The 23942-nt window shown below is 38.6% G+C and overlaps 1 protein-coding gene and 1 non-coding gene across 4 annotated transcripts in view; both read right to left on the bottom strand.

The window, feature by feature from the left end:
• Positions 1 to 23942, bottom strand: part of ZDHHC13 (zinc finger DHHC-type palmitoyltransferase 13) — a 53581-nt gene that overhangs the window by 20709 nt on the left and 8930 nt on the right. The window contains exons 2-13 of one of the 3 annotated variants that reach the window (XM_053673093.1): positions 21202 to 21342; positions 18167 to 18289; positions 16826 to 16903; positions 15445 to 15589; positions 13725 to 13789; positions 12214 to 12376; positions 11764 to 11889; positions 8543 to 8676; positions 5410 to 5509; positions 2672 to 2797; positions 1472 to 1534; positions 680 to 773 (exon numbers count right to left, since the gene is read on the bottom strand). In XM_053673093.1, coding sequence (XP_053529068.1) covers positions 680 to 773; positions 1472 to 1534; positions 2672 to 2797; positions 5410 to 5509; positions 8543 to 8676; positions 11764 to 11889; positions 12214 to 12376; positions 13725 to 13789; positions 15445 to 15573 — 1000 coding nt within the window. In that variant the 5' untranslated portion in view covers positions 15574 to 15589; positions 16826 to 16903; positions 18167 to 18289; positions 21202 to 21342. Of the gene's footprint in view, positions 1 to 679; positions 774 to 1471; positions 1535 to 2671; positions 2798 to 5409; positions 5510 to 8542; positions 8677 to 11763; positions 11890 to 12213; positions 12377 to 13724; positions 13790 to 15444; positions 15590 to 16825; positions 16904 to 18166; positions 18290 to 21201; positions 21348 to 23942 lie in introns of all 3 variants that reach the window. The other 2 variants (XM_053673092.1, XM_053673094.1) reach the window with 2 other exon arrangements.
• On the bottom strand, positions 4738 to 4841 carry LOC119053123 (U6 spliceosomal RNA). The gene has a single exon (XR_005083243.1). It is a non-coding gene; the product is annotated as a U6 spliceosomal RNA (small nuclear RNA).

Below are 23942 nucleotides of genomic sequence, written 5' to 3'. Positions count from 1 at the left end.
ACTTAAAAGAGGTCATTTCACCTGTTCTCTATGTGAAGCACATCAAAGTGTATCCAGGACACCTGACTGAGCTGGGGCAGCGTTCTGTTCATCAAGATCATAAAAGCATGTCTCCCGTGAAAGCCCGGGTCTTTGAAAGACCCACCACCATACTTCCTAACAACAAACCCCAGGGTTTACTGTGATGGCTCAGAGGCAGATCAGGACGAGAAATATTCCCTGGGTGGAAGGCAACCCCCAGATCTCTCCATCTCTGATTCTACCTCCTACCTGAGCCTTGAGGAGGACAAGCGGAGAATGTGAACCAGGGACCAGGCACAAAACACGGAGAACACATTTGGAGCAGAAGTCTGATGCTACTAAAGTGGTTTCAAGCAAATAATTTTTTACCTTTTAAATTTTTTCAACTCTAAAATGGAGATAATAATAGTACTCTCATAGGAGTGGTACCTGATGATCAAATAGGATATGATACATGAAAGCACATTATAAATGCTAAAATACTATAAAATGATATTAACATCAAAAGTCAGTCTTCTGAAAGTGTTATACCATAGAGATGCTTCTCTGATGAGGAAGAGCTACCAAATGGAGTCCCTTCCACTTTTCCTATGAGTCACACACACAACTAAATATAGGCTTAGCTTTGCAGTGGTAACTGAAAAATTCAGCCTCTCACCTATGCAGCGTCCAGTCCAGAGGCAGTGTTGATCGTATCGAGCGACACAGGAATTGCACACAGGGCAATGGAGTGACCTTAGCGGCTTCCTTACCTAAGTGGGCAATGAAGAGAGGTCCAAGCATAAACCTGTGTCTCAAAGTGGTAGCAAATCACAAGCAAAACCTTATTCTTAAATCACAAAGACGCTGGCACAAATAATTCTAAATAGTAGATCACCGATTCACAAAGAGGCTCTGGAATACCTTATTAATAAGATATTTACTTCTCTATATCTAATTCATTGAAGCCCTCACTAAAGGGGATTTGAATTCCCTACTGACACAGACTAACGAGAAATAAGACAGTACTCCTACCGCACCAGGAGCACCGGCCTAAGAGAAGAGAAACCTGAGTTACATTTCTGGCTCTGCCAACCTTTTAGGGAAAGTTCCTTCCTCCTTGTAGGCCATGATTCCTCAACTGCAAAATGAGAAGTTTCACTAAATTATTCCTAGGGCCGTCATGAGCCTCTGACTCCAAGTTAGTTCTATCATATGCTTTGTGGCAGGAAAAAGCAAACAAAAAATACAAGGAGACTTTTAATCGCAGGCAACTTCAAAAGATTATAAATATCTTTCTCCCATATGTTCAAGGCAGAAAATTGTTCTGACAGTAATGCAAAATTAGAACCCAGTAGAAACAAAGGTATATAAATATACCATGAAGATTTAGTAAATGCTTACATGAGCAATGTAACCAAGAATTTGCTTTTACAATGGGAAAAGAATTATAAAGAAAAGACTCACTCACTAGACACGACGTACAGAATGTCCTGAGGTCCAGACAGCCGGTCTCTGCGAGGGTGATGATGTTCTAAAAGACACGGAGTTTGACCTTACGTTTGTGCTATGCAGGGGAACGTATAATGCATGGTTATATACTGTAATCACAGCTCTCTCTCCAGTCTGAGGTAGCTAAAAAAGCAATTTCTAAGACTTGCCAACAAATCATTCTGTGCCTGAAATAATGAGACTTTTCAAGGCTGCATTTTCAACCACAGCCAATAAATCAGAATGCACAAAAATTATACCCCCTTCTCTCCATCAATAGCAATGATCCCCAGTTATAATCTGCCGGAGGAGAGTAAACATGGACCCTCCTAAAAAGAACCAAAACCTGTCAGTATACGACAGAACTGATCGCTATAAACACCAAGAACTGTCTTTGAGGAACACAGGCTTTAGGTAACGAGACGACACCCTCCCCAGCTTGAAAACATTCACGAGCAATGGAGGACACGCCACGCCACCTGACAACTGCACATCTGAGGAAGAGAAGGGGCATCTCCTCGGTCAGTGAAGAGGACTTGCCCTGGCTCCTGCCTACGCCATGTATTAGAGGAGGGCATTTAGGCTCTATGATCATTACCTAAGCATCTAAGCGTCTAACTATAATGAAGTGGAAGACTGTACCTGCTGACAGAAATGACATGTGAAAAAGTCCTGGTGAGGTGTTGCTTTAATAGAAATTTAAATTTTGTAGAAGATGAGTCATAATTATTTATTAATATTATAAAACAGTGTAATTAACCTAGTAATTTAATAGCCAATTAGTGTATTCCTTGGAGCTAACATTTGGCACTAAAATAGTACCTTTACAGTAAAACAGAGTGAAGGCAAGTTTATGTCTCTAAAAGTCTCAGGCTGAGGACCTGAAAGAGTGAGCATGGGGTTAGGACTTAATGCCTATAGGTATTATACTCGTATTCTTTTTTTTCTTTTTTCTTGTTTTTATACTCATTTTTTTTTTTTTAATTTTCATGTAAGCAAATGAAAAAGTGTGACAGTGGAGAAATCCCATTTTGCTGATTTATTCATTTCACATTCATGATGCACCTATGAGGTGCCAGGCACCAGAGATGCAGTCAGGACAAAACCAACACAGCTGTGATCTTCAGAAGTTTATATACCCTACTATTAAAAAAACAGTAACGTCACAGAGAAAGCTCACCGTTTTCCTTTCTTCTTCAGAAGCCTTAGTGAAGCCTGGATCCGTTGCCCAAGTCTTGTAGAAGAAGTGAAGGAAGCCTATTATGCTGAGAATAAAAGCAAAATAGAAAGGAGTGCCTGCTAGATGTTAATGCCAGGTTAAGGAACATACCCGACTTCCCTTAAAAGCATAGTTATAACATATGCAAACTTCATCCCTGGTACCTAAGAATCTCTACCCTCTGCATTCTCTCCTCACCTTCCCTTATCTAACACATCCTTGCCCGAAAACCTGGCCCCATTCTATGTTCTAATCCTATGGAAACTTGGTCATAGTTGACAAATTTAATCCCTCCTCAACAGTTGAAACTCACATAAAATATTGATAGGAAGAGCTGCTATATATGAAGACCATCCTGAAGACTAAAAAACATTCAAGATCCAAATAAATTAACCTGTAATGATATAATGTGGCTCTCCTGAGAGCATCCAGAAAAGTATTTTCTGATCATTCTAACAAAAGCATTAAAAAAAAAACCAAGGCACTTGGTACAGTGATTCAAACTAAAAATGTTTTTATATATTAGATAAATTCTTGCCAAAAACCTCCTATTGCATAGTATATAATCTTAACTTATTTAGGCTGAGTTTATTTAGAAACAAAAGAAATTGCTCTCTGTGCAAAGTGATTATAAACCAAGTATTTGGAAAAAGCAGATGTTATAAACTAAGACAAAGAGTGTTTCAAGGATAAATGGTCCCCACTTTGAAATGTTTTTGAATTAGAACAAATTCTTTAAGAGTTAAATTTTGCTCCAGTAAAATTCTGTGCAGTAATAAACCAATATACCAGTAAAAAACCAGTTTTCCTTGCCTAATTTAAATCATAATTGACACAGTAACAGTATTTGCCTCCAAGGTGCTGCCAAGATGTCTTGTACCAAACTTCGTAGTAGAAAAGGTGGCCTTAAGACTCTAAACCCTTGCTGTTTAAAGTGTGGAAGCTCGTTAGAGGCAGAACCTGAGATGTGCCCCCCGTCTGCAGCCAGATCTGCAGACCCACGAGGACCAGCCCAACCAAGGCCGGCTGCTCAGGGGAGCACTTCAGTTCACACCCGGGACCTTCAAACATCCCTGACATTCGGCTGGAAAAACACGGATCTGACGGCGAAGTGTGCCACCTACCGACGGACTCATGACAGTAACAGGACTCATGTGAGTCCTCGATCCAGAGGCTTTATGCTGCACACGTGAGTAAACTGCCCCATCTTGTCAACTCCAACATCTTCAGACTCCTAGCTGTGCAAATCAGTTCTTGTGATGTAATGGAATCTTCATGAATACTGAACACTTTAAGTTCTACAATGGAGGATTTCAAACTACGGTGGAGTTACTTTGTTGCTAATATTGATTCTACACATTTGAAATAATTCAATATAATTTGAAATAATGTAGATTGCTCACATTTTAAAAATTCATCAAGAAACACAATTTTAAAACTGTTGTTACTCCATTGCCACATGGTCTGGTGAACAAAAACATCAGCCATCCCTTCTCAGTGTCATGTCAATTACCCTTGAATTTAGCAGCCTTGGGACTTGCACAGATGACTCTGAGGTACATTGTGCTGTTAGTTTTTATGCACTCATGGTTACTTGTAAATTTAGTTATTTTTATATCACATAATGAAATGCTTAAAGGTGGATTTCTAGCCACTATATTCCTTCTTCTTATATCTGTAGGGAAAATAACTTGTAATGGCTTTTTAGAGTCCAAGGTGACTTTCCAGGAAGGTGAAAAAGGATCCTGGGAAGAGGTGGGAAGCATGAAAACTGGAGAAAATGCTTCCCTTCTCTGGGAGCTTTAAATAGATATAAACTAAGAAGGAACCCCTAGCCCCACTTCTAGGAGATTGGATTCCGTCAGCCTAAAAGTACAGCACACCCGAGGCTGGACTGCCTGAGCCCTGCTCTTCCAGTGATAATCCTACTCCTCAGGTGAGTTTTGTCTTCCACCATGGGCTACCCGTCCACTAGCAGGCCAGGAAAGAATGCAGTGTGTGGTGACCAGCATTCTTTTTTTTTCTTCTCTAATATGGAACACTTCACAAATTTGGGCGTCATCCTTGCACAGGGGCCATGCTAATCTCTGTATCATCCCAATTTTAGTATATGTGCTGCCGAAGCAAGCACAGCGTTCTTTAAGAAAGAAATACAATAGGATGACATAAAATTTCAGAGTAAATTATACATTAGGAGTACTGTTCTCTGAAACTTCTGCCTCCCATACATTTTGTAGACTTATCAGTGCCTCCACTGTGGACTGAGAACCACACACCACACTGACCGTCACTGAGGAGGGCCTTCCCCCAAAACCCTCCCATGCGGGGCACCTTGGAGCCCAGAAGATGCGCCAATCAACTACAACTACTGAACGAGTTCAAAGAACCATTGGAACTTCGAGAGAAGCTCAAGGCAATACATGAAATTTTTGTGGGTCCAAGTAAAACATTTCATTCTACTGTTTCCTTCTAATGAGTAGTAAATACCAGACACCTACTTTTTCCACTGTGTGCTCTGAGAATATTTCCGAGGTTGAGTAGACTTTCGACATTAAACATCTTCAACCAAAATCATTAAATATATACAAATGTGAGTTGTGTTCCCTGGATCTCTTTTAATATCTCAATTTCTAACAACGGCATTACTGTTCTTTTAAAGGCAAAGAGACGGGCGTTTACATTTAAGCTTGAAGGATATGAGGAAAGAATAAGATGAACCAAGTCATGAACATCCAAAAAATGGAACTTAGCAGAAAGGCCATCGGTAAGTATACAAGGCTCTTATACCCGACCAGCAACCTAAAGGAAAAAAGGATAAACACAAGGTATTAGTGAAAACAACTATAACTCATACCAATTTCAGTTCTAAATTCCCTTAAATGACAACAGTGATGAAAACGATCCCCTTAACCGCCAATGACAGCTTCCACTCACTGACGCTCACTGTGCGCCACTTTCCACACGAGGAAACTGAGGCACAGGGACTCTCGAGTGCGTGTTCTTGCCCTCACAGCTAGTTACACAGGGCTCCATTCCCAACCACGTCGTGTTTTCGGTGCATCTTTCTTATTTCTATTGAGACACACTGTATTTGTATCACTTTTTTTTGGGGGGGGGGCGGAGCATATCCTCTATGATCAGATACTCCAAAATGCAAAATTTTAAATACTTGGAGAGCCACCTTCACGTCTATAAAGCTTTCTTCTAGCGTATATAGCAATATGTTTCTGAAACACACAGATGCACATAACTTTAAGTCCTTTCATCCCACAACCAGCCTGAGAAACAGACCCTGGACGTAAAAAGGCACAAAAAGGCTGAAAGTGGCACTAGTTGTCACTAACCCTCGCACTAAAGTAACAAAAAGCTAGGAAATCCATATTCGACTTACTCAAATGTTAATATTGTAGTTTCAAAAGAAGAAAAAATCCGTCTTTCATATTAAATACTCCATATAGTGAATCTATGCATGAAAATAGTTTACTTGGATCTGTTTTAAAATTTGTACCAGGAAAAAACAAGAGTTGATGATGGGCATGAAAAGGGTAAGCTTTCCAGATCATTAGCATATTATGATAAAATATTTGAGAAGAATTAAAATCCCAAACCCAATATGCTGCCTGAATAGGTCACATGGAGCCCACGTCACCTCCAGGGCATGACCTGTCTGCGATTTTGCAGCAGAAATGTGTTTGAACTAATTAAGAACTACCTCATTTGTAAGAGACTGTCTACTTCTGACAGGGGTCAGGTAGCAGCCTGTATCAATACGCAACGGCCCCTGGGACCCAATAACAGTAGAAGTTCACAGCTGCCTGCCTCCACAGAACTGGGGCCCGACAGAGGAGTGCGGCAGCAATGGAAGCAGAGCAGATAAAGTTACTATATGCACGTGTCTCCCATCGGAATTGAGCCCAGATGACAAGCCTCACATGTGAAGCCCTCAACTCCAAGTCATCAAAAACAAAAGCTTTCATGGACATGTTTTATAATGTAGGTTTTTACTATCACAAACAAAACCTTAAATGCCCCTATCCAAGGTCAGTAAATACTGCCCTTGCTTTCTCTCCGGGCAGCGAGGGAAGGAGAGGAGAGGGGAGTGATGATTGTGATCATTGATGATCGGGCTTAAAATTTATTTGGAGACTGAGCCAATCCAATTAGTGGAAAATAAATGACTATCTCTAAGTTACAAGTTTTCTGAGTAGCAAACAAATTAGGCACTTTGCTACTTTTCAGAAATTTGAGCTTCTGCTTTACATGAAAATTCTAATTCATTTCCAGCCAACGGTCCTGCTCGAGTGACCAAATGGTTAAGAGTCCTCTGAGGCTTTGTTTTTTCTTGGAACAAAGTATGTACATGCTTATTCCAGAAAATGCTGGTGAGCATAAGGAAGGCACAGGAATCTCATAGTCATACCCTAAAGGAGTAACACTATTTCCTTTTAGGTCTTTTTCTGTGGATCATCATTACAGTTTTCATTCATTCCGGACAGAAGTTTCCTGCTTATATGGGCCTTATGCTGCAGGAAACAGTGATTAAGTGCTGCCAAGAAAACAAATCGGGGTGTCAGGGAAGGCCTCACGAAGGAGGCCCGGCTGGACTCGGGCCAGCGTGAGACGTCTCCAGTTACACAATCAGAACGTGTCAGACAAAGATACAAGCGCAAGCCAAGAACCTGGGTGGGGTGAGCTTGATGTGTTCCAGAAAGAGAAAGAAGGTTGGAGAACAAGGAAAGAAAGAGGTGAAGTCAGAGGGGAAAGAACAAATCACATAATACCTCCTAGGCAAGGAGTTTGGGTTTTATTCTGAGTACAAGGAAAACCTGCTGGAGGATTTGAGCAGGAGAAAAAGACAAAAACTGATTTGCCTTTCTAGAAGATGACCCTGATTGCTAAAGTGGGGGTGACCTAGAAAAGGGCAAGAGTGGGAGTCAGGGGGGCAGCTGAGAGGTTTGGTCCAGGGTGCCAGTCGTGTAGATGGAGAGAGGAGACCCACTGGAGGCTGAGCAAGGACTCGGCAATGAGCTGGACGTGGGAAGTGAAGAGAAGAACGGAGGAAGACAGCAGTCCAAGGAAGATGCCCCTTATTCACAGGAGGAACTACATGCCCTTTTACTGAGAAAGGAAAGAAGAGATGGGCCTGATGAGATTATGGAGAATCGTGTATCAGCCATGGTTCGAAGCACTGTGTGGGTATTAACCATGAGGCAAGTGTTGTGATGATTATTATCCCCGTTTTATACACAAGCTGAAGCACAGAAAAGTAAAACGAGTCGTCCGGGGCTGGCCTGTTGTATGGTGAGGCCTGACTTGAATCCAGGTAATGAGTCTTAACAGATGACTATACATAATGTGTAAATGTTTTCCTAAAAACAGAACTGCACCATAATTGCTATTTATAACCTCCTGTGATTTAATTAGGCTGTTTCAACTATATAACATTAAGAACAAAAATAACTAGCTTAAAATTAATTCAGATTAAAAAAAGAAAAAGCAAATTTGCTGAAAGTTGAGCAAAAATGCTTCAAGATGCAAATTAGTTACAAAAATTTCCCCATTATTCATCAAAATTAACATTTCAAAAAAAAAAGCTATATATTTTCCACTAATTGTCAGTTCAAATAAATTATTGGGTTGATCAAGTAAGTAGCTTTCAGTCCAATCATATTCCACTAAAGTCCTTCCCTCCCAGCAACCCTGATGATGTTTCTATGTGATAAGTAACACAGCTCAATAAAAAAAAATTCTATGATTCCAGCTAATCAACAATAGAAATAAGCAATAAAATTGAAACGCAATAATCAGCTTTGCAAAGACTAATATACACACCTTGGAAACAAAGATGTCAGAAAAAACAACGTTACTAGAAGACATCCTTTTAAAAGCCAAGAATCTGAATTGAAGTCCAATATGTATCCAACAGCCCACATGGTAATCACAGAAAGCATCAGCAGCAGGAAGAGCTATTAAGAGATTCAGAATTTTAGAACTTTACAGATTTTACCTCCTAAGTATTTAATAAATATTAGCTCATTAGAAGAACTACTTTCTAAACATATAATAACAAGTAATACAACAGCAGAACACAAAGTTTTCCTTCAAAGTTTCTGACTAATAAATTTAAAGTTTGGGAAATTACAAGTCTTAGAAACAATCTTTTAAAAGTCTTACATTTTCTAACTGTTGCTGACACATACTTTGTTTTGCTTTCCTTCCCTCCAGCAGTGGTTGTTTAGAAAAGTGTTAACGATAGCTGACGTTTAAAAAAAATAATAATTTCTTTCAAACAGTAGTACATACCAGAAAGTACCAAGCACAACAAATAGGCCAGGCAAAAAGCAGGACGCCCAAGATCTGATGAGGAGAGCATACGAGTTCCAACCTGGGCACCAGACGGTGCCATCCCTTAATAAAGAGTGTGAGAAGGAACAGGTTGACAGAAAAGGTGAGTGTAGGTTAGCCCACGTGGAATTTTAGATGTCTGTGCACATCTATAGCATATCCGGGAGGCAGTCAGAAAAGCAGAGCTACCACTCAGGAGAAGGCTGGAATGCATCAGCGTATAGGTGGCAAAGCCATGAATGAACAACGTCCCAAAGACTGTGTGCAGGTACAAAAGGGCAGAATCTTGGCCAACACACATTTAAGGAGAAAAAGCAAAGTCCTCGGAGGTAACTAAGAAAGAGTGACCAGTGTGATCAGAAAGGCAGCTTCAGAACCAGGAGAAAGAAAGGTTCCACAGAAGCCAGGGAGGAGAGTTTCAAGAAGGGACTGGTTCTCAGTGTCAAAGTCACACAGATGCCAAAGGCGAAAACATGTCCTGGCAAAGTAAAAAGGAGTCTATGAAGCAACAGTGTGACTACTGCAGAGAAACCGGGCACCACGATTTTACAACGCAGACCCTTAGCTGCAACATGTGCATGACCTTGGAAGCAAGCAGGGCCTTTTCAACAGCAAAGGAAGAAATTATATTCTGCCCTATCTTCTTCACTATTTACTTCTCTGAGCCACATCCTAAGGATGGATAATTTCAAATGATACCAGATCTTTAAAATGCTTCCAAATTAGACTGCATTACACAAAATGAGCAAGTTTAGATTTTTTTTAAAAAAAGGTAAACTTAGAATCTACAGCAATTTAACTTCAGAACACAAATTAAATACGGATCTCAAAGTTTTAATCCCAGATATAACACCCACAGACGAGTCACACCATTCACTCATTCAACAATCATTCCAGTGCATATACAAGGTGGGGCAAAAGTAGGTTCGCAGCTGTTTATATGGTAAATAATATAGTGATTACTAAATAAACACTACTACAAGAATAAACTCTGTGTTTTGGGTACTCACACTGTAAACCTGCTTTTACCCCACCCTGTATATATGGAGGTACTATTCTAGTCACCTGGGACATAACAAATGAATTTCAGGTCTTTCTCTTGTTAAGCTTAAACTCTAGTAGGGGAAGACAGACAACTGTACTAAGTGGATTTTATAGTATATAAAAAGCTGGGCCAGAAGGGGCCCTATAAGCCATTGTAAGGACTTTGGCTCTTATTCCGGGAGAAGGAGGTAGACAGGATTCTGAGCAGATGAATGATAGGACCTGACTTACATTTTAAACGATTAATCTGGCTGCTCTGCTAAGAACAGACTACAGGGGAGTGGGGCCAGGGAGATGTCAGACAACCACAGTGAGTCACATGAAGGAGAATGGTGGCTGGACCAAAAGGCCATTGGTGGACGGGCAAGGGCAGAACCAGCTAATGTGTTTTTCAAATGGCCTATATGCACAGTGTGACTAAGAAAACACACAGCTGGGTGGAAAGCTGGAGTGCCATGTACTGAGATGTGGAAGGCTATGGATGGAATAGTGAGCGGGATGCGGAAAAGATCAGCAGTTCGGTTCTGGATATGGTATATGGGAGATGCCTATCAGACACTGAACTGGCAAGTCGTGAAGGCAGCTGGGAGATACGAGTCTGGAAAGGTCTAAACTAGAGACACCTTTGGGAGTCATCGATATATAGACAGCATTTAAAGCCATGGAAGTGCATGAAATCACCAAGGGAATGAATACAAGTAAAAGAAGTACAAGGCCAAAACCCTAGGGCACCCTACCGTATGGGGTGGGGGAGAAGCGGAAGGGTTGGCGAAGGAGACTGAGGAGTGACCACTATTTCCTTCTCTCTCCCTCCAAATACCCAACTGCAAACATGTATAGTATTCCCGATGACCCTCTCCATAGAAATCTGGTGTCTGTTGATTCAGAATCATTCTGAAAGTATAGTTACCAATTATTTTTAGATAAGATGATGCTATCTATCACATATTCCATTAAAAATAGTGGAATCAATTCAAAACTCCATTTTTAACAGTTTAAATTATATTTTATAGTAAATTATATTTACTATTATGATTTAGATTTTGCTGGCCATTTATAAGAACAAGCTGAATTCATTTTACCATTATTCACTTTGCTTTTACGTTTAGAAGAGCACCACTCAGAAGAATTGTCAAATTAAAAAAATCATAAAATTTGGACTTCATCTCTTGCAATGTCAGATTACTTTTACTTTATGAAATGACATCATATGCTTAAAGTTGGTTGCAACATCACTATTTTTAGTCTAACTCCTCATAATTCTAACAAGACATTTTGAATGTTACTATTTTCCTTTTGAAAAAAAGTTAATAAGAAACAAGTTCTTTAACAAAAGTTTCCATAAAATTTCCTGAAAAAAGCATCTTTCCTTTTACTTCCGAGATATCTAAACCATCTGCATTTCAATTCACTGATTGAATAAATGTGGAAGTGCACCATGATGTCCGTCCAGAAGGCAACATGGCATTCACTGCAGAGCCATCTAGTTGAGGACGAACACCACATCGCCAGTGACAGTGCCCAATTCCCAACTTTGGGTTGTGGGATGCATGTGGGAAGATACAGTCAGGAGAAATGCAGCACTCCCTGGTTTCCCGATGCCTTACAAAACACACGCGAATGAATAAAACAGTTCTTATAGCGTAGGGCCCATATGAAAATACCTCGCATTTCTGCAGCCACCTCCAAAGCGTGAACTTTTTGTTGGCTCTCATTTTGGCTTCTGTTTTCAGCATGTGAACAATGAGCTGATTTTTACTTTGTAGAGCCATCTCAAGAGGTGTTTCTCCCTGAGAGAAGAGAAGAGAAGAGAAGAGAAGAGAAGAGAAGAGAAGAGAAGAGAAGAGAAGAGAAGAGAAGAGAAGAGAAGAGAAGAGAAGAGAAGAGGAGAAGAAAAATCAATTACATTTTGGATATAGTATAGATACTATACTTTTTTTTAAAAACTCACCAGAATCACAGACTAAACATATATATTCTGGGGGTAGCCAGCTGTTACTGTTTACATCTCTCCTCTGGTAATTAAGTCATACGTACAGCTTCCTGTTACGTTAACTTTTCAATCCTTCAACTGAAGCTACAGTAGGCTAAGGGAGATAAATACCTGGTCATACCTTAGCATTTTGGATATCCAGGCTAGAACCAGCTTCCAAAAGCTTATCAACTGCAGTGACATTTCCTGCTGCCACTGCCCAGTGAAGCGGGGTGTTCTGCTGTATTTTATCAACCACATTGAGGGAAGGATTAAACTTTAAAAGAAATCCAGTTGGTTCTGGCCTGTTTCAAAACAATAAAATACCAAGCGGTATTAGAGAGATGAATGATTTGAGGGGTAAATGTAAATAACCAATTTTTTAAGCTAATATATCAGTGAACAAATCAGTAAGCATTCTGGAAACTGAAGAACTTCTTTGTGCAGAGTTCTATGTGATGTTAACAGGAGAGATACATATCAGACAGTCTACTGGACAGGTAACACAATTTTCACATCACTCCTGCCTCTGTCTTTCAAGCTTTTACTTTCATGTTGTTGTTCTGTTGGTCAACATCTTTTTTTAAATCGTGCAACTTAGCTTTGGCCAATATTAAATTCTATGTTATTTATCTAATTAAAAACTAAATGTAAAATATTATATTTGAGGAGATAAACCAAAAGCTAACTTCACATTCTCCCTTTAAACCTATTATTAAATAAAGCAGGTATAATAATGTCCTAAAATATGTGTTTACCTTAGAAAATCATCAACTAGAAGGCAAAATTCAATAAAATATTTTTGCTTTATCAATACCTGCCCTTCCTTCACGACGACTTAAGTCTTTTAATGAAATAATATTCTACTTTACTTATTCTATCAAGATCTTTAAACACTCTGCCTGACTTCAGAGTCACCAGCAAAGAAGACAAAACGCTTTCTAACACAGTCCTACCCCCAACCTACTACTCGATGAATGAGAAGGAAACAGCATCAGAACTAACTCAGTTCCTAAGACAGAAATCCAAAGTAAAAGCAGAGTCAGAAACTGAACATTACACTGGAAACAAACTGATGAAGGGATAACTATAGCACAGATCTGAAAAGAAGAAAATCAGAAGTTGGACTATATGGTAGTCATTAAAAAAATTTAAATATGCAAGTGCTTGATGTGAACAGATAAACTATTTTCATAGATCAGTTATAATTAATATTTTCAGAGCAGTCAACAATGGCAGTGAACCTCAACATCTATTGTTTTCTGGAAAGCAGATTTATCATGTAGATTTCAAATGATGAGAACCTTTGAACTTGTCACCATTTTTTTGAAAATGCAAACTAAGAAATGTAAGTCATGTTGATAAGTATATGCTATGAAATCTCTAGCAGTTTTGTAAGGAAATTATTTTGTTATAGTAGTTTTCAAACTTTTTCCATGAGCTATCAGAAAAGAGAAAATTTATTTCAGTGGTGCTTTTCTATGTACAACTACCTAAGAAGTCCTGATCCTAGTCACAGGGTGGAAAACCTTATCATATTCTTCAGAATGCAGCATCATTTCACACGGAGTAAGATACTTAAAATTATATACACAAAGAAGAAACTGTCAGAACCAAGAATCAGAATAAGCCAATTTAATTAAATTCACTTACCCAAGTATTTTGTGAGCTGATAACATGAGAGGCGTCTGCCCATTTAGGTCGGTCATGTTCACACTCTGTTCAAACAGAAGAGTTAATCAGCCTAAGTGCAGCCCCAGTCCGAACTCTTTCTTCTCCTAACAGAAGTCTCTCTTTAATACATCAACACCATCACTGTGTCTACAAGGAGGGTTCAGATAGCATTTGAATAAAAGAATGTTCTGCTTCACAGCCACAACATAAAAATCCATTGACTCATGAGAATACTTCTATAGGGAATATGTGAACATGTGATTTCATTTAAAGTGTTAGATACTGTGAATGGAAGAGAGCTGAGGAAAAGAGAAAAACAATAATCACCATCAAATAGGAGAGACTTTAGAAGTAGAGACCTTAGAAGTCATCTAGTTTAGCCTTAACTGAGACATTCATGCGTACCACCATCTCTTACACACGGTGGTCCGGCCTCTCCTCAAACACTCCCAGTAACAATAAACTCCCTACCTTTGGAGGCAACTCGCCATATTTTTTGGATTTATCATTTTATGTTTTAAAAGGTAACACATGACAATTTCTTTTCTATTCTTCCAGAATATTAAAAAAAAAAAAAAAAAAAAAAGGCCCTGGCTGGTGTAGCTCAGTGGATTGAGTGCAGGCTGTGAACCAAAGGGTTGCAGTTCAATTCCCAATCAGGGCACATGCCTGGGTTGCGGGCCAGGTCCCCAGTGGGGGCCATATGAGAGGAAACCACACATTGATGTTTCTCTCCCTCTCTTTCTCCTTTCCTTCCCCTCTCTCTCTAAAATAATAATAATAATAATAATAATAATATATTTAAAAAATATATATAGTAGAATTTTTTCAAAAAAGGAAATCATACCACCTTTTAATAAAATGGGCCCAGGCTCGAAGTATATAATAATGGTTCCAACAAAGCCAAAAAAAGTTTCAATTATTGAAGATTCTCAGGGGCCCTGGAGGGAATACAACGTGGGAAGGAACCCAAAGAGAAGCAGAAAGGATTCCTCCTCGATCATCTTTCCGAAGTGAGCCCCAGAAGGTTATAATTATCCTACTTCAATCGGCTGAGTCTGGGAGAAAGTGCTTATTTAAAGACAACACAGTCATCCCGACAGCGTTTGCGCAAACATGTTTCCACGCCTGTCACGGGCGAGCCTGCTAACATATAAACTACTTCACTATGAGAAAGCATATCCCAGACAAATATAGCTGACAGTGAAACTCCCACTGCCAATAACCTATAATTTAACCTGTGCCATAAATGGATGCCTCTGAAGGCAAGTCATTTTTTCATGGAATTACTTTAGAGAACAATAAGAAACACACAGTCAAATTGGTCTCCCATTTAGACTCAAACAATGAATGCAATGATGGGTTAAATTCAGTGACCTAACTACCATTTCTACAGTCAACCAGAAGAAAAATACAGGCTTTGAAGTCATGTTTTTTAAAATCTCTGCAAATTACTAGGGTTATGAGGAAAACTATTACAGGCTCCCAAGTTTCAGAAACATCTATTACATGTTTCTGAGCTAAATGACCTGTGCTTGCTGCTCCACTGAAGCCGCAACACCTAGACTCACAGAGGCTAATATCTGAGTATCTGGATATCTGTAACTTCTACTTTAAACATGAGAACAGACTACTAATCATCTTCCCAATCTCTTCAAATCTGCACTAGCTAGAGTATGAAATATGTTTCAGAATATACCTGTCCCTTTGAGATGAGATACGCTATGATGGGCATGTGCTGGAATAACACTGCCAGGTGGATGCTGCTGAATCCTTCCCCATCGATGAGAGTGGGGTCTGCACCGTACTGCAGTAATAATATGACCATAGGTAAATGCCCTTGCCTGTAAATAGAGAGGAAAAATTATACTGTGTTCTATGGCATGCAGAAGAATAAAATAAACTCAGGGAGAAATTGGCATCTTTAAGACATGAGGAATTTAGTTAGATATAAAATGTATTTCCTGGCAGTTAAGATTCTTAAAACCCTGGAGATTCTCTAAATGTCTTTTACTCAGATGCTCCAAACTTATGTCTGGACAGTCCTCCTCAAGTGCAGGTAATAACCTTAACAGCCTCCTAATCTACCTTAAACCTCATGTTGCTACCCTGTACGAATAATCATTTTACATGACTAATGCTAGAAATGTAAGCTTTAAAACCACTTAGACCTCCCTGTTGCTACTTTACATTAATCATGAGCCAGATATGCTACAATATAACATTCAGGCTGCAGCTATACTTTCATAATATTATTCTTAAGGAACCAGATATTAGCGCACGTGATTACAGCTCACTCTCCAAAGAAGGCACAGTGCCTCGGTAGCTTAATTATGCCTCAACCCTAGACTCTTCATTCTTGGCTACGGAGAAAAGATTCCATTCCTTGTCTTAAATAAACAAGTATTCATTTTAGTTTCAGGTTCATGTCATCCCACCACCCACAGAGCATGGAGTTAAAATGAAAAATAAAGAAACTGTTAAGTATCAATACAGGCACTTACTAACTTCATTTTCAGATGGCTATACATATCAGAGAAAAGAACTGATTTAAGTTTATAGTTCACTGAACTATCACTTTTGTTCATGTGATCAAGTATAATATTTATTTTGATTAAAACAGAAAGTAAAAGACACACATTTGAGTTTGAGCATCATAGTGAAGCCTTAAGGTCTCTCTTTGGAAATGCTTCAAAGCTGCATTCATTTATATACATATATAAATGAATAACTATATATATAAATATGTAAATACATATATATTCATTTATTGAAGGGGGGAAAAGAAAAGAAAGGCTTTCAAATGGTCTGTAACTGCAGTTTCCAATATTGTGGCTACTAACCATAGACGGGGGTATTTAAATTCAAATTAATTAAAATTAAATAAAATTTAAAATTTAAATCCTTATTATTAGCTCCATTTCACATATGGCTAGTGCCTACCATATTGGATAGCACAGAATAGAATATTTTCATTATTGCAGGAAATTCTCTTGGAAAATGCTGATTGTTAATGTTCAGAAAATAAACTGAAGTCACTGGACTTTGAAGTGCAATTTCAGTGTATAAGAAACCTTTACCTGATGGCCCAGTGAAGAGGAGTTGAATTTAAATCTCCACCCAACTGATCTACCACAGCACCTTTTGAAATATAATACCTGTTAAAAACAGACACAGATAAAAATAAGATTTAAAACTTAAAATTCATACTGAGAAAAAACACATTAACTTTTCTTAGCAATAAATGTATAAAAAAAACAGAAATTATAGTAAGACCCTTCCCTGAAAGCCCTCAATACACGAAGTCTGAAAGAGTCACCCAACAGTGTGAGACAGACCCCCGGGGAAGCGCTCGTAGCGTCTAAGTGATCACTCCCGACGCCAGGAGCTTTCCACTAAAACGCACACACCGAGCACCTGGTGACTGCTCTGGATGTTCTAATTACCACCACACTCCTGAAATGGTTTCTATTCAAAGGGTTTGGATTCACACAGACATAACATGCAAGAAATTATGTCACTTTAAACAGTTTAAAATTAGAATGACTCATATGGAAATAAATTCTAAAAGTAGTAAGGAATCAATTCAAAATCCTTCCAGAAAAGTCAAACATTTTGAGTGTGTGGCCCTCTATTCAGGGAGCACAGATATGATACACTGTGTAAGTGAGTCTGTGAGGTAAAGAGACTTATTTTCTTCTGCGGTTTACAGGATTAATCTCATTATTTCAAAGTTGTGCTTCATAAGTCACATTGAAACAATACACCAATTTATTTCCACAAAGGGGTTTACCCTTGAGTATACGTGTTTATTTTAAACTTTAGTATATTTAAATTTTGTTAAACCTCAAGGATTAAAATATGTATCGTACAAATTATATATATTCACATACACATACATTTTACATGCTAAGGTATAAAACAAAGAAACAAAAAACAATGGGTGCGCAGTAGTGCTTTATAAAGAGAAAATATTTTCTACAATCCCTTACACGCCTACTTAAAAACATATTCCATATTCAGTTTTTAAAAAGGTTAAATTATTTCCCTATCTACCTATCCCCCCTGGCATTGTTACAATGTAGAATATTTCACTGTTTCTTCTAAGCTACATGAATCTTTCTCTTCTATCCTGAGAAAGTTTATCTTGTGCTTTTTCTTTTAAAAAAATGTTCAGTTTCATTTGCCTAAACTTTATCTTTATGAGTCTCCTTTCTGGGCCAATGACAATCCTGGATGGCATGCTCCGCAAGGTCCCTTCCAGTGCCCAGCAACTGACGTGCGTGGCACAAAGACTCGTTCAATCACAATAAAGGACCACAGACGGTTCAACATTCACAGGTGCACCTGAAGAAAGAGACAAATGAAGGAGAGGTCTAGAGGTATAAATAGACAATTAATACACATATATCCCCACTTACTTTACAAGATCCAGCCTGTTGTTAATAGCAGCCCAATGAAGAAGTGACACATTTTCTTTGTCTGGTTGCCTGACATCATATCCTGCTTCTACCAACTCTTTACATCGTTCAAAAATCCCGTATCTCAAATAAGAAAAAAAAGGACATAATGAATACCATTAAGATAATTTCAAATATCAAAGTGTCTTCCTTTTACCACGTCTTTATCCAATCTTTCAGTCAACAGAGAAATGCATTAACAAAGAGATAAACGAAGAGGCCATATTATAAAGCCAAACAACAAAAGTAAACCTGGTGTATTAACTGATGAGATTAATCCATCTGGAGTTGAATTTCATTTTTTTAAAATTAACATTCACATTTGTCCTCCTTCAATAAATTTCATTTGATCGTCCACTGTATGCCAGGAATGTATGGTGCTGATTCTTGACTACATAGTCTTATCCTTGAATCAAACCACACCCATGCAATGACCTCACAATTAGGGAATTTTATTATAAATTCAGTAATAAAATATAAACACAGTATAAGGAATAAAAAAAGGAAGAAATGATTAGCTGTCCTGAAGGGGATGAAACAAGGCACGTGAACTGTGTTTTATAGGCAGAAGGGAGGGCGTTGCAGGCACAGGGAACAGCATGTACAAAGATCAGAGATGTGAAACTGCATAGATGTTCAGAGAAACACACGCAGTTTAACACCGAGGAAGGATAAAACGTAAAAAAGAGAAGGGCCAGAGATGAGGCTAGAAGAGCTAGGCAAAGACCGAACGGCTTTCTGTGCCATGCTTTGAAGTTTATACCTACCTATCATTCAAAGGGAAACCACTGAAGGTTTTAAGACGAAGGCACTAAGACTGAGTTTTAAGGACGGTCACATGAGTGGCTGTATGGAAACTATTTTGAGGAGTGAGGCAGAGACTGAGAGACCAGTTCAGAGGCTTTTGCAATAAATTCGGGTGAGGGAATGACAGCCTAAAATGAGAGGGGCAACAGGAAGGGAAGAGGAGGGATGGACTTGAGACATATTTAGGAGAGTTATTTAAGTGACGGACAGAATGAAAAACAGGAGAGAAACATCTCTATTTAATGCTGTAATAACTTTTAAAATAATTCATTAGCAATATTTCTTTTCAGTAGAAACTAATTAAGTCCCAACAGACTATTTAGTACTTTCTTTGAAATATTCCTATTTAGAGACCTGAAAGCTTCCACAGGCCCTCGAGGGTCAAAATCAAACCAAAGTGTAGAACTAGGTTTCCTGTGCTGTAAAACTACCATATTTTTAGGACCATAAGATGCACCAGACTATAAGGCGCACCTAGATTTTAGAAGGGGAAAATAGAAAAAAAAATTTGAAGCAAAAAATGTGGTAAAATATTTAATAACATAAATAACATAGGCCACTGCCACCCCATGCCGCCACGGTGAGCCAGGTAAGCTGCATCTGGACTATAAGATGCACCCCCTTTACTTCCCAAATTTGGGGGGAGTGCATATTATAGTCCGAAAAATAACGGTAAATCATTTTTGTCTCACCAAAATGTGCGTGTCCCTATCTGTCTGTCGGTCTCTATGGCATTCTTAGGAGAGAGAGAACTGTCTGATAGTGCTAAAAATATTAATTAAATTATTGATAGATACATATATTTATATATTTCATCTTTTAAATGTCAACTCTAACATTTTACTGGAAAAGAAATACTCCCTTTATGCAAAAAATAAGAGGACACATTAATGAGGATTTGGTGGTTTAGACTAAAAACCCATATATGCACACACATATCCCAGCCCATTTTTGAGCAACTTACCTAAAGATCTTCCCACAACCACTTAAGAAGGTCTAAGACCTCACAGGAAATTTTAAGATATAAAATGAAAGTTTTTAATTCCCTGTGAGCATAACCTGATTTTTCACACTATAGAACTTTACCAGTACCAGAGACACATTTAAATGTTTCCATTCTAATTAAAGCAAATTTTGCCTTAACACTCCCACCTTCATACAAATATAATAACATAAACAATATCAAATAATATTCACCTAAAGCAGTAGTTCCCAAGGCCTCTAGAATTCATATAAATAATTAGAATACCTAAATAACTGTCGATTATTTCTAACTAACGTAAATAATACATTAGTGTATGTCAACTAATTAATCACCAACCTTCTTTGCTTCTGACAGAAATTATATCTAGTTAATGTGGTAACATTCATTCTTTTCATGCTGATTAGACACTCTGAGGGTCAGATTTATATTTGATTACTGAGAAACCAGATTATGAATCAATGCAGCTTGATAAACAAAATATTTCAAACTACATTCAATGGTAAGAGGTGAGTGGCTGTTAATAATCAATGAGACTTATAAGGGTAAAAATGGTGGAAATGATTTTATGCAAATACATCTAGAGATCTTAAGTGGTTACATTTCAAACATACTTTCATGTTTGGCGTAAGCAAAACAACCCACTGTATGTTTCAAGTGGTCAGAAAACCTATTCCTACTGTATTTACTCCTTTCTAGTACACCTGGCGCAATAGGTACACAGCAAGCACTCCAGAAATAAATGTTTAAAACATCCATAAATGTGGAAGCTGGTATTTTTTCCATCCCACCTACATGTTTAGGATGTAGTACATTTGAAAACACTCAGATCTGTATTTCAAACTCAGGGTCCAGTTTTAATGTCACTCAATATCCCTCATTTACTCAGCAAACATTTACCAGGCACCTAATACAAGCCGGGAACTATGCAAACGCACGGAAGCCACAAAGATGACAAAGACAGGCTTTTGCAAAGAAGCTGCTCACAATCTGTGGGAGAGACTAGTAATAAACAGCTGCTGTGCCCTGTGTTAAGTTCTCCGAGGCTGGTAGGCCAAACATACTAGCACTGGAATATGAAGGCAATAGTTGCTATTGCAACTATTATAGCCAAGAGTTGGCTATACACTGGAGTGCTATGAACTGCACACGCACTATTCTAACTCAGCAGAACATAAGGATAAAACAAAGCACTGGGAAGACTTACTGAGTAGCTTTTACAATGTCACAGTTACTGGAGTCCTCTATAAGAGGAAGAACTTCTTTCGCCTTGGCAAGTTCTTTGTTCTCGTGTGCGCAGCCTCCGTGTCGACCAAATCCTGAAGGGTGGGGGCCATGGCTGTGATTCCTGCACTGCAGAGTAGGAGCAATTGGACAAGGCACCAGAAGAGAATTAATGTCACATTTAATTGCACAATGAAAAATTTACTACTATCAACAATGTCTACATTATTAAATTAGAATCTTTTCTGGGTCTTAGGGTTGTATCCATGTGGAAATTTTTATCTTAATTCTCTTCATTAGGATTAGATGCTTAATAATAGAAAATTCCAAATTATATCTACATTTTGTCATAAAACAAAAGTTATCTGCAAAGGCACAAAGAGATCTTGGTTATCTGAAGCAGATGGAAAGCTTATTGATTACAAGCAGGAAGGTTAGCAGGCCTCCGCTTTGGGAGTTGTGGCAAACACACCCTAAAGATATCTCCCAGTAATCAAGTTCTTGAATATTTATAACATGAGTCCCAGAAGATGAGGGAGAGGTATTTTTAAATCTTTGACTAGCCAAAAATCTTTCAAATTTAATGAAAATTATACAGCCACACGTCCTAGAAGTTCAAAAAACTGAGCAGGATACACCTCGAATTCTCATACCGAGGCATATCAGAACGAAATCACTAAAATACAAAAATAAAGAGATAATCTTAAGAGCAGCCTAAGGAAAAAGATACATTATATCAAAAAAACAAAGATAAGAATGAATTCAGACTTCTTATCAGTAAGTGCAAATCAAAAGACAAAAGCACAATAGTTTTAAAGAGTCAAAGGAAAACTATACTGTAAATCTGGAAACGCCAGCAAAAATCAAGACAAAAAAATCAAGAAAATATATATTTTTAAACATCTCAAAGGATGAATATCCATTAAAAATAGAAAACTAAAGACATTTGATGGAATGTGCAAGATTCCAAAAAGGATTTAAGAAATGATATTTTTACTAAGTCCATTACCTTCAACAGGTTACTCTTAAGAGGAAAATGCCCTTTTTTTTAAAAGTTAACTTACAATGAAACTGACTTTTTGGTATGTAGTTCTATGAATTTTAACTCATGTATATAGCTGTGTAACTATCACCACAAACAGAATACAGAGCAGTTCCAAAACCTCAAAAAAAAAAAAAAAAACTCTCTTAGGATACTCCTTTGTAGTCACACCCTCTCCCCACACCTCCTGGCAACCACTGATACTTCTTCATCACCAGTTCCACCTTTCCCAGAATGTCATCTAATGGAATGATACAGTATATAATCCTCTAAGACTGGCTTCTTTCACTCAGCATAATGCTTCTGAGACTCATCTAAGTTGTTGCATGTTATTAACAGTTCCTTCCCTGCTGCATAGTATTCCATCTCATGACTGTGTCACAGTTTATCCACTCAAAAAAGTTTCTGACTTTTGACAACCTTAAATAGGCTGCATGCTTTTGCTGCATTCTGCATAAAAGTATATGCTTTTGTGTGAACATGTTTTTGTGTTTCTAGGAAGGAGACTGCTTGGCCAGCTGTTAAGTGTATGTTAAATTTCTAAGAAATTGCCAAACTATTTTCCAGAGTGGGTCGTACCCCTCGGCACTGCCACTGGCAACATGAGAGTTCCAACCGCTCTGCATCCCCCCAGCACTCCGAGTGGCCAGTGGCATGGATGTGTAGTGGTATCTAATCATGGTCTCAATGTGCATATCGACCAATGGCTAACAGGTTGAGCATCTTTTCACACACTTATTTGCCATCTGAGTATCTTCTCTGGTGAATTTTTAAAGTCTTTTACCCTTTTTGTTTTAATTGGGCTGTTTGTTTTCTTCAACTTTTGAGAGTTGGGTGTCTAACCCATGGCCCATGGGCCACATGAAGCCCAGGATGGTTATGAAAGTGGCCCAACACGAAATCACAAATTTACTTAAAACCTTTTTTTTAATCAGTTTCGTTAGTGTTTATGTATTTAATGTGTGGCCCAAGACAACTCTTCTCCTTCCAGTGTGGCCCAGAGATACCAAAAGGTTGGACACCCCTGTGAGATAAAAGTCCTCTGTCAGATCTGTGATTGCAAATATTCTCTCCCAGTAGTTTATCCTGCCATTTTTAAAAGTCTCTTTTATAGAGCAAAAATTTTTAATTTTGATGAAGTCCAATTTATCATTTTTTGTTCTTCTATGGCTCATGCTTTTGACGTCACTTTGGGACCACAACTCCTCTGTTCAGAAAAGTTCTCCCTCCAAGTTTCAGGCACCTGTGCTACCAGGAAACCTCTCCTGCTCTTTGAACCTGAACTAGAGTCTTCTCCTGCAGCACTCTAATTCTACATGTTCACCTCCAGGGTTCAAGTTTAGGCGGAGAGGGGAAGGAGAGGGGAAGGGGAAGAGAAGGGAAGGGATCCAGATGGGAGAACAAACAAAAAAAAAGGTAAATTACTTCCTGGTTCAGCATGTTGTTTTGTTTTTTATATTCTTGTCTTTTCCGCCAGTCTACCTGCTACACTTTATTTCTCAGAATCCCAGACTGCAGCTGCTCCCTGCACTCTGCCCAGTGCATTCAGTGGGACAGACAGGGCGGAGCACGCTAACTCCGTGTTACCCAGAGCCAGAACCACAGATACTCCTCTGACCACCTAAGTAAGTTCTGATCTGTCTGGTGGATTCCACCTGAGTACCTGACACTCTTAGTTACAC

This window comes from Artibeus jamaicensis, unplaced genomic scaffold, assembly GCF_021234435.1.
Source record: "Artibeus jamaicensis isolate MK-2021 breed Jamaican fruit bat unplaced genomic scaffold, CSHL_Jam_final contig_797, whole genome shotgun sequence".
Classification (NCBI taxonomy): domain Eukaryota; kingdom Metazoa; phylum Chordata; class Mammalia; order Chiroptera; family Phyllostomidae; genus Artibeus; species Artibeus jamaicensis.
This window is presented reverse-complemented; position numbering and strand designations above follow the sequence as displayed.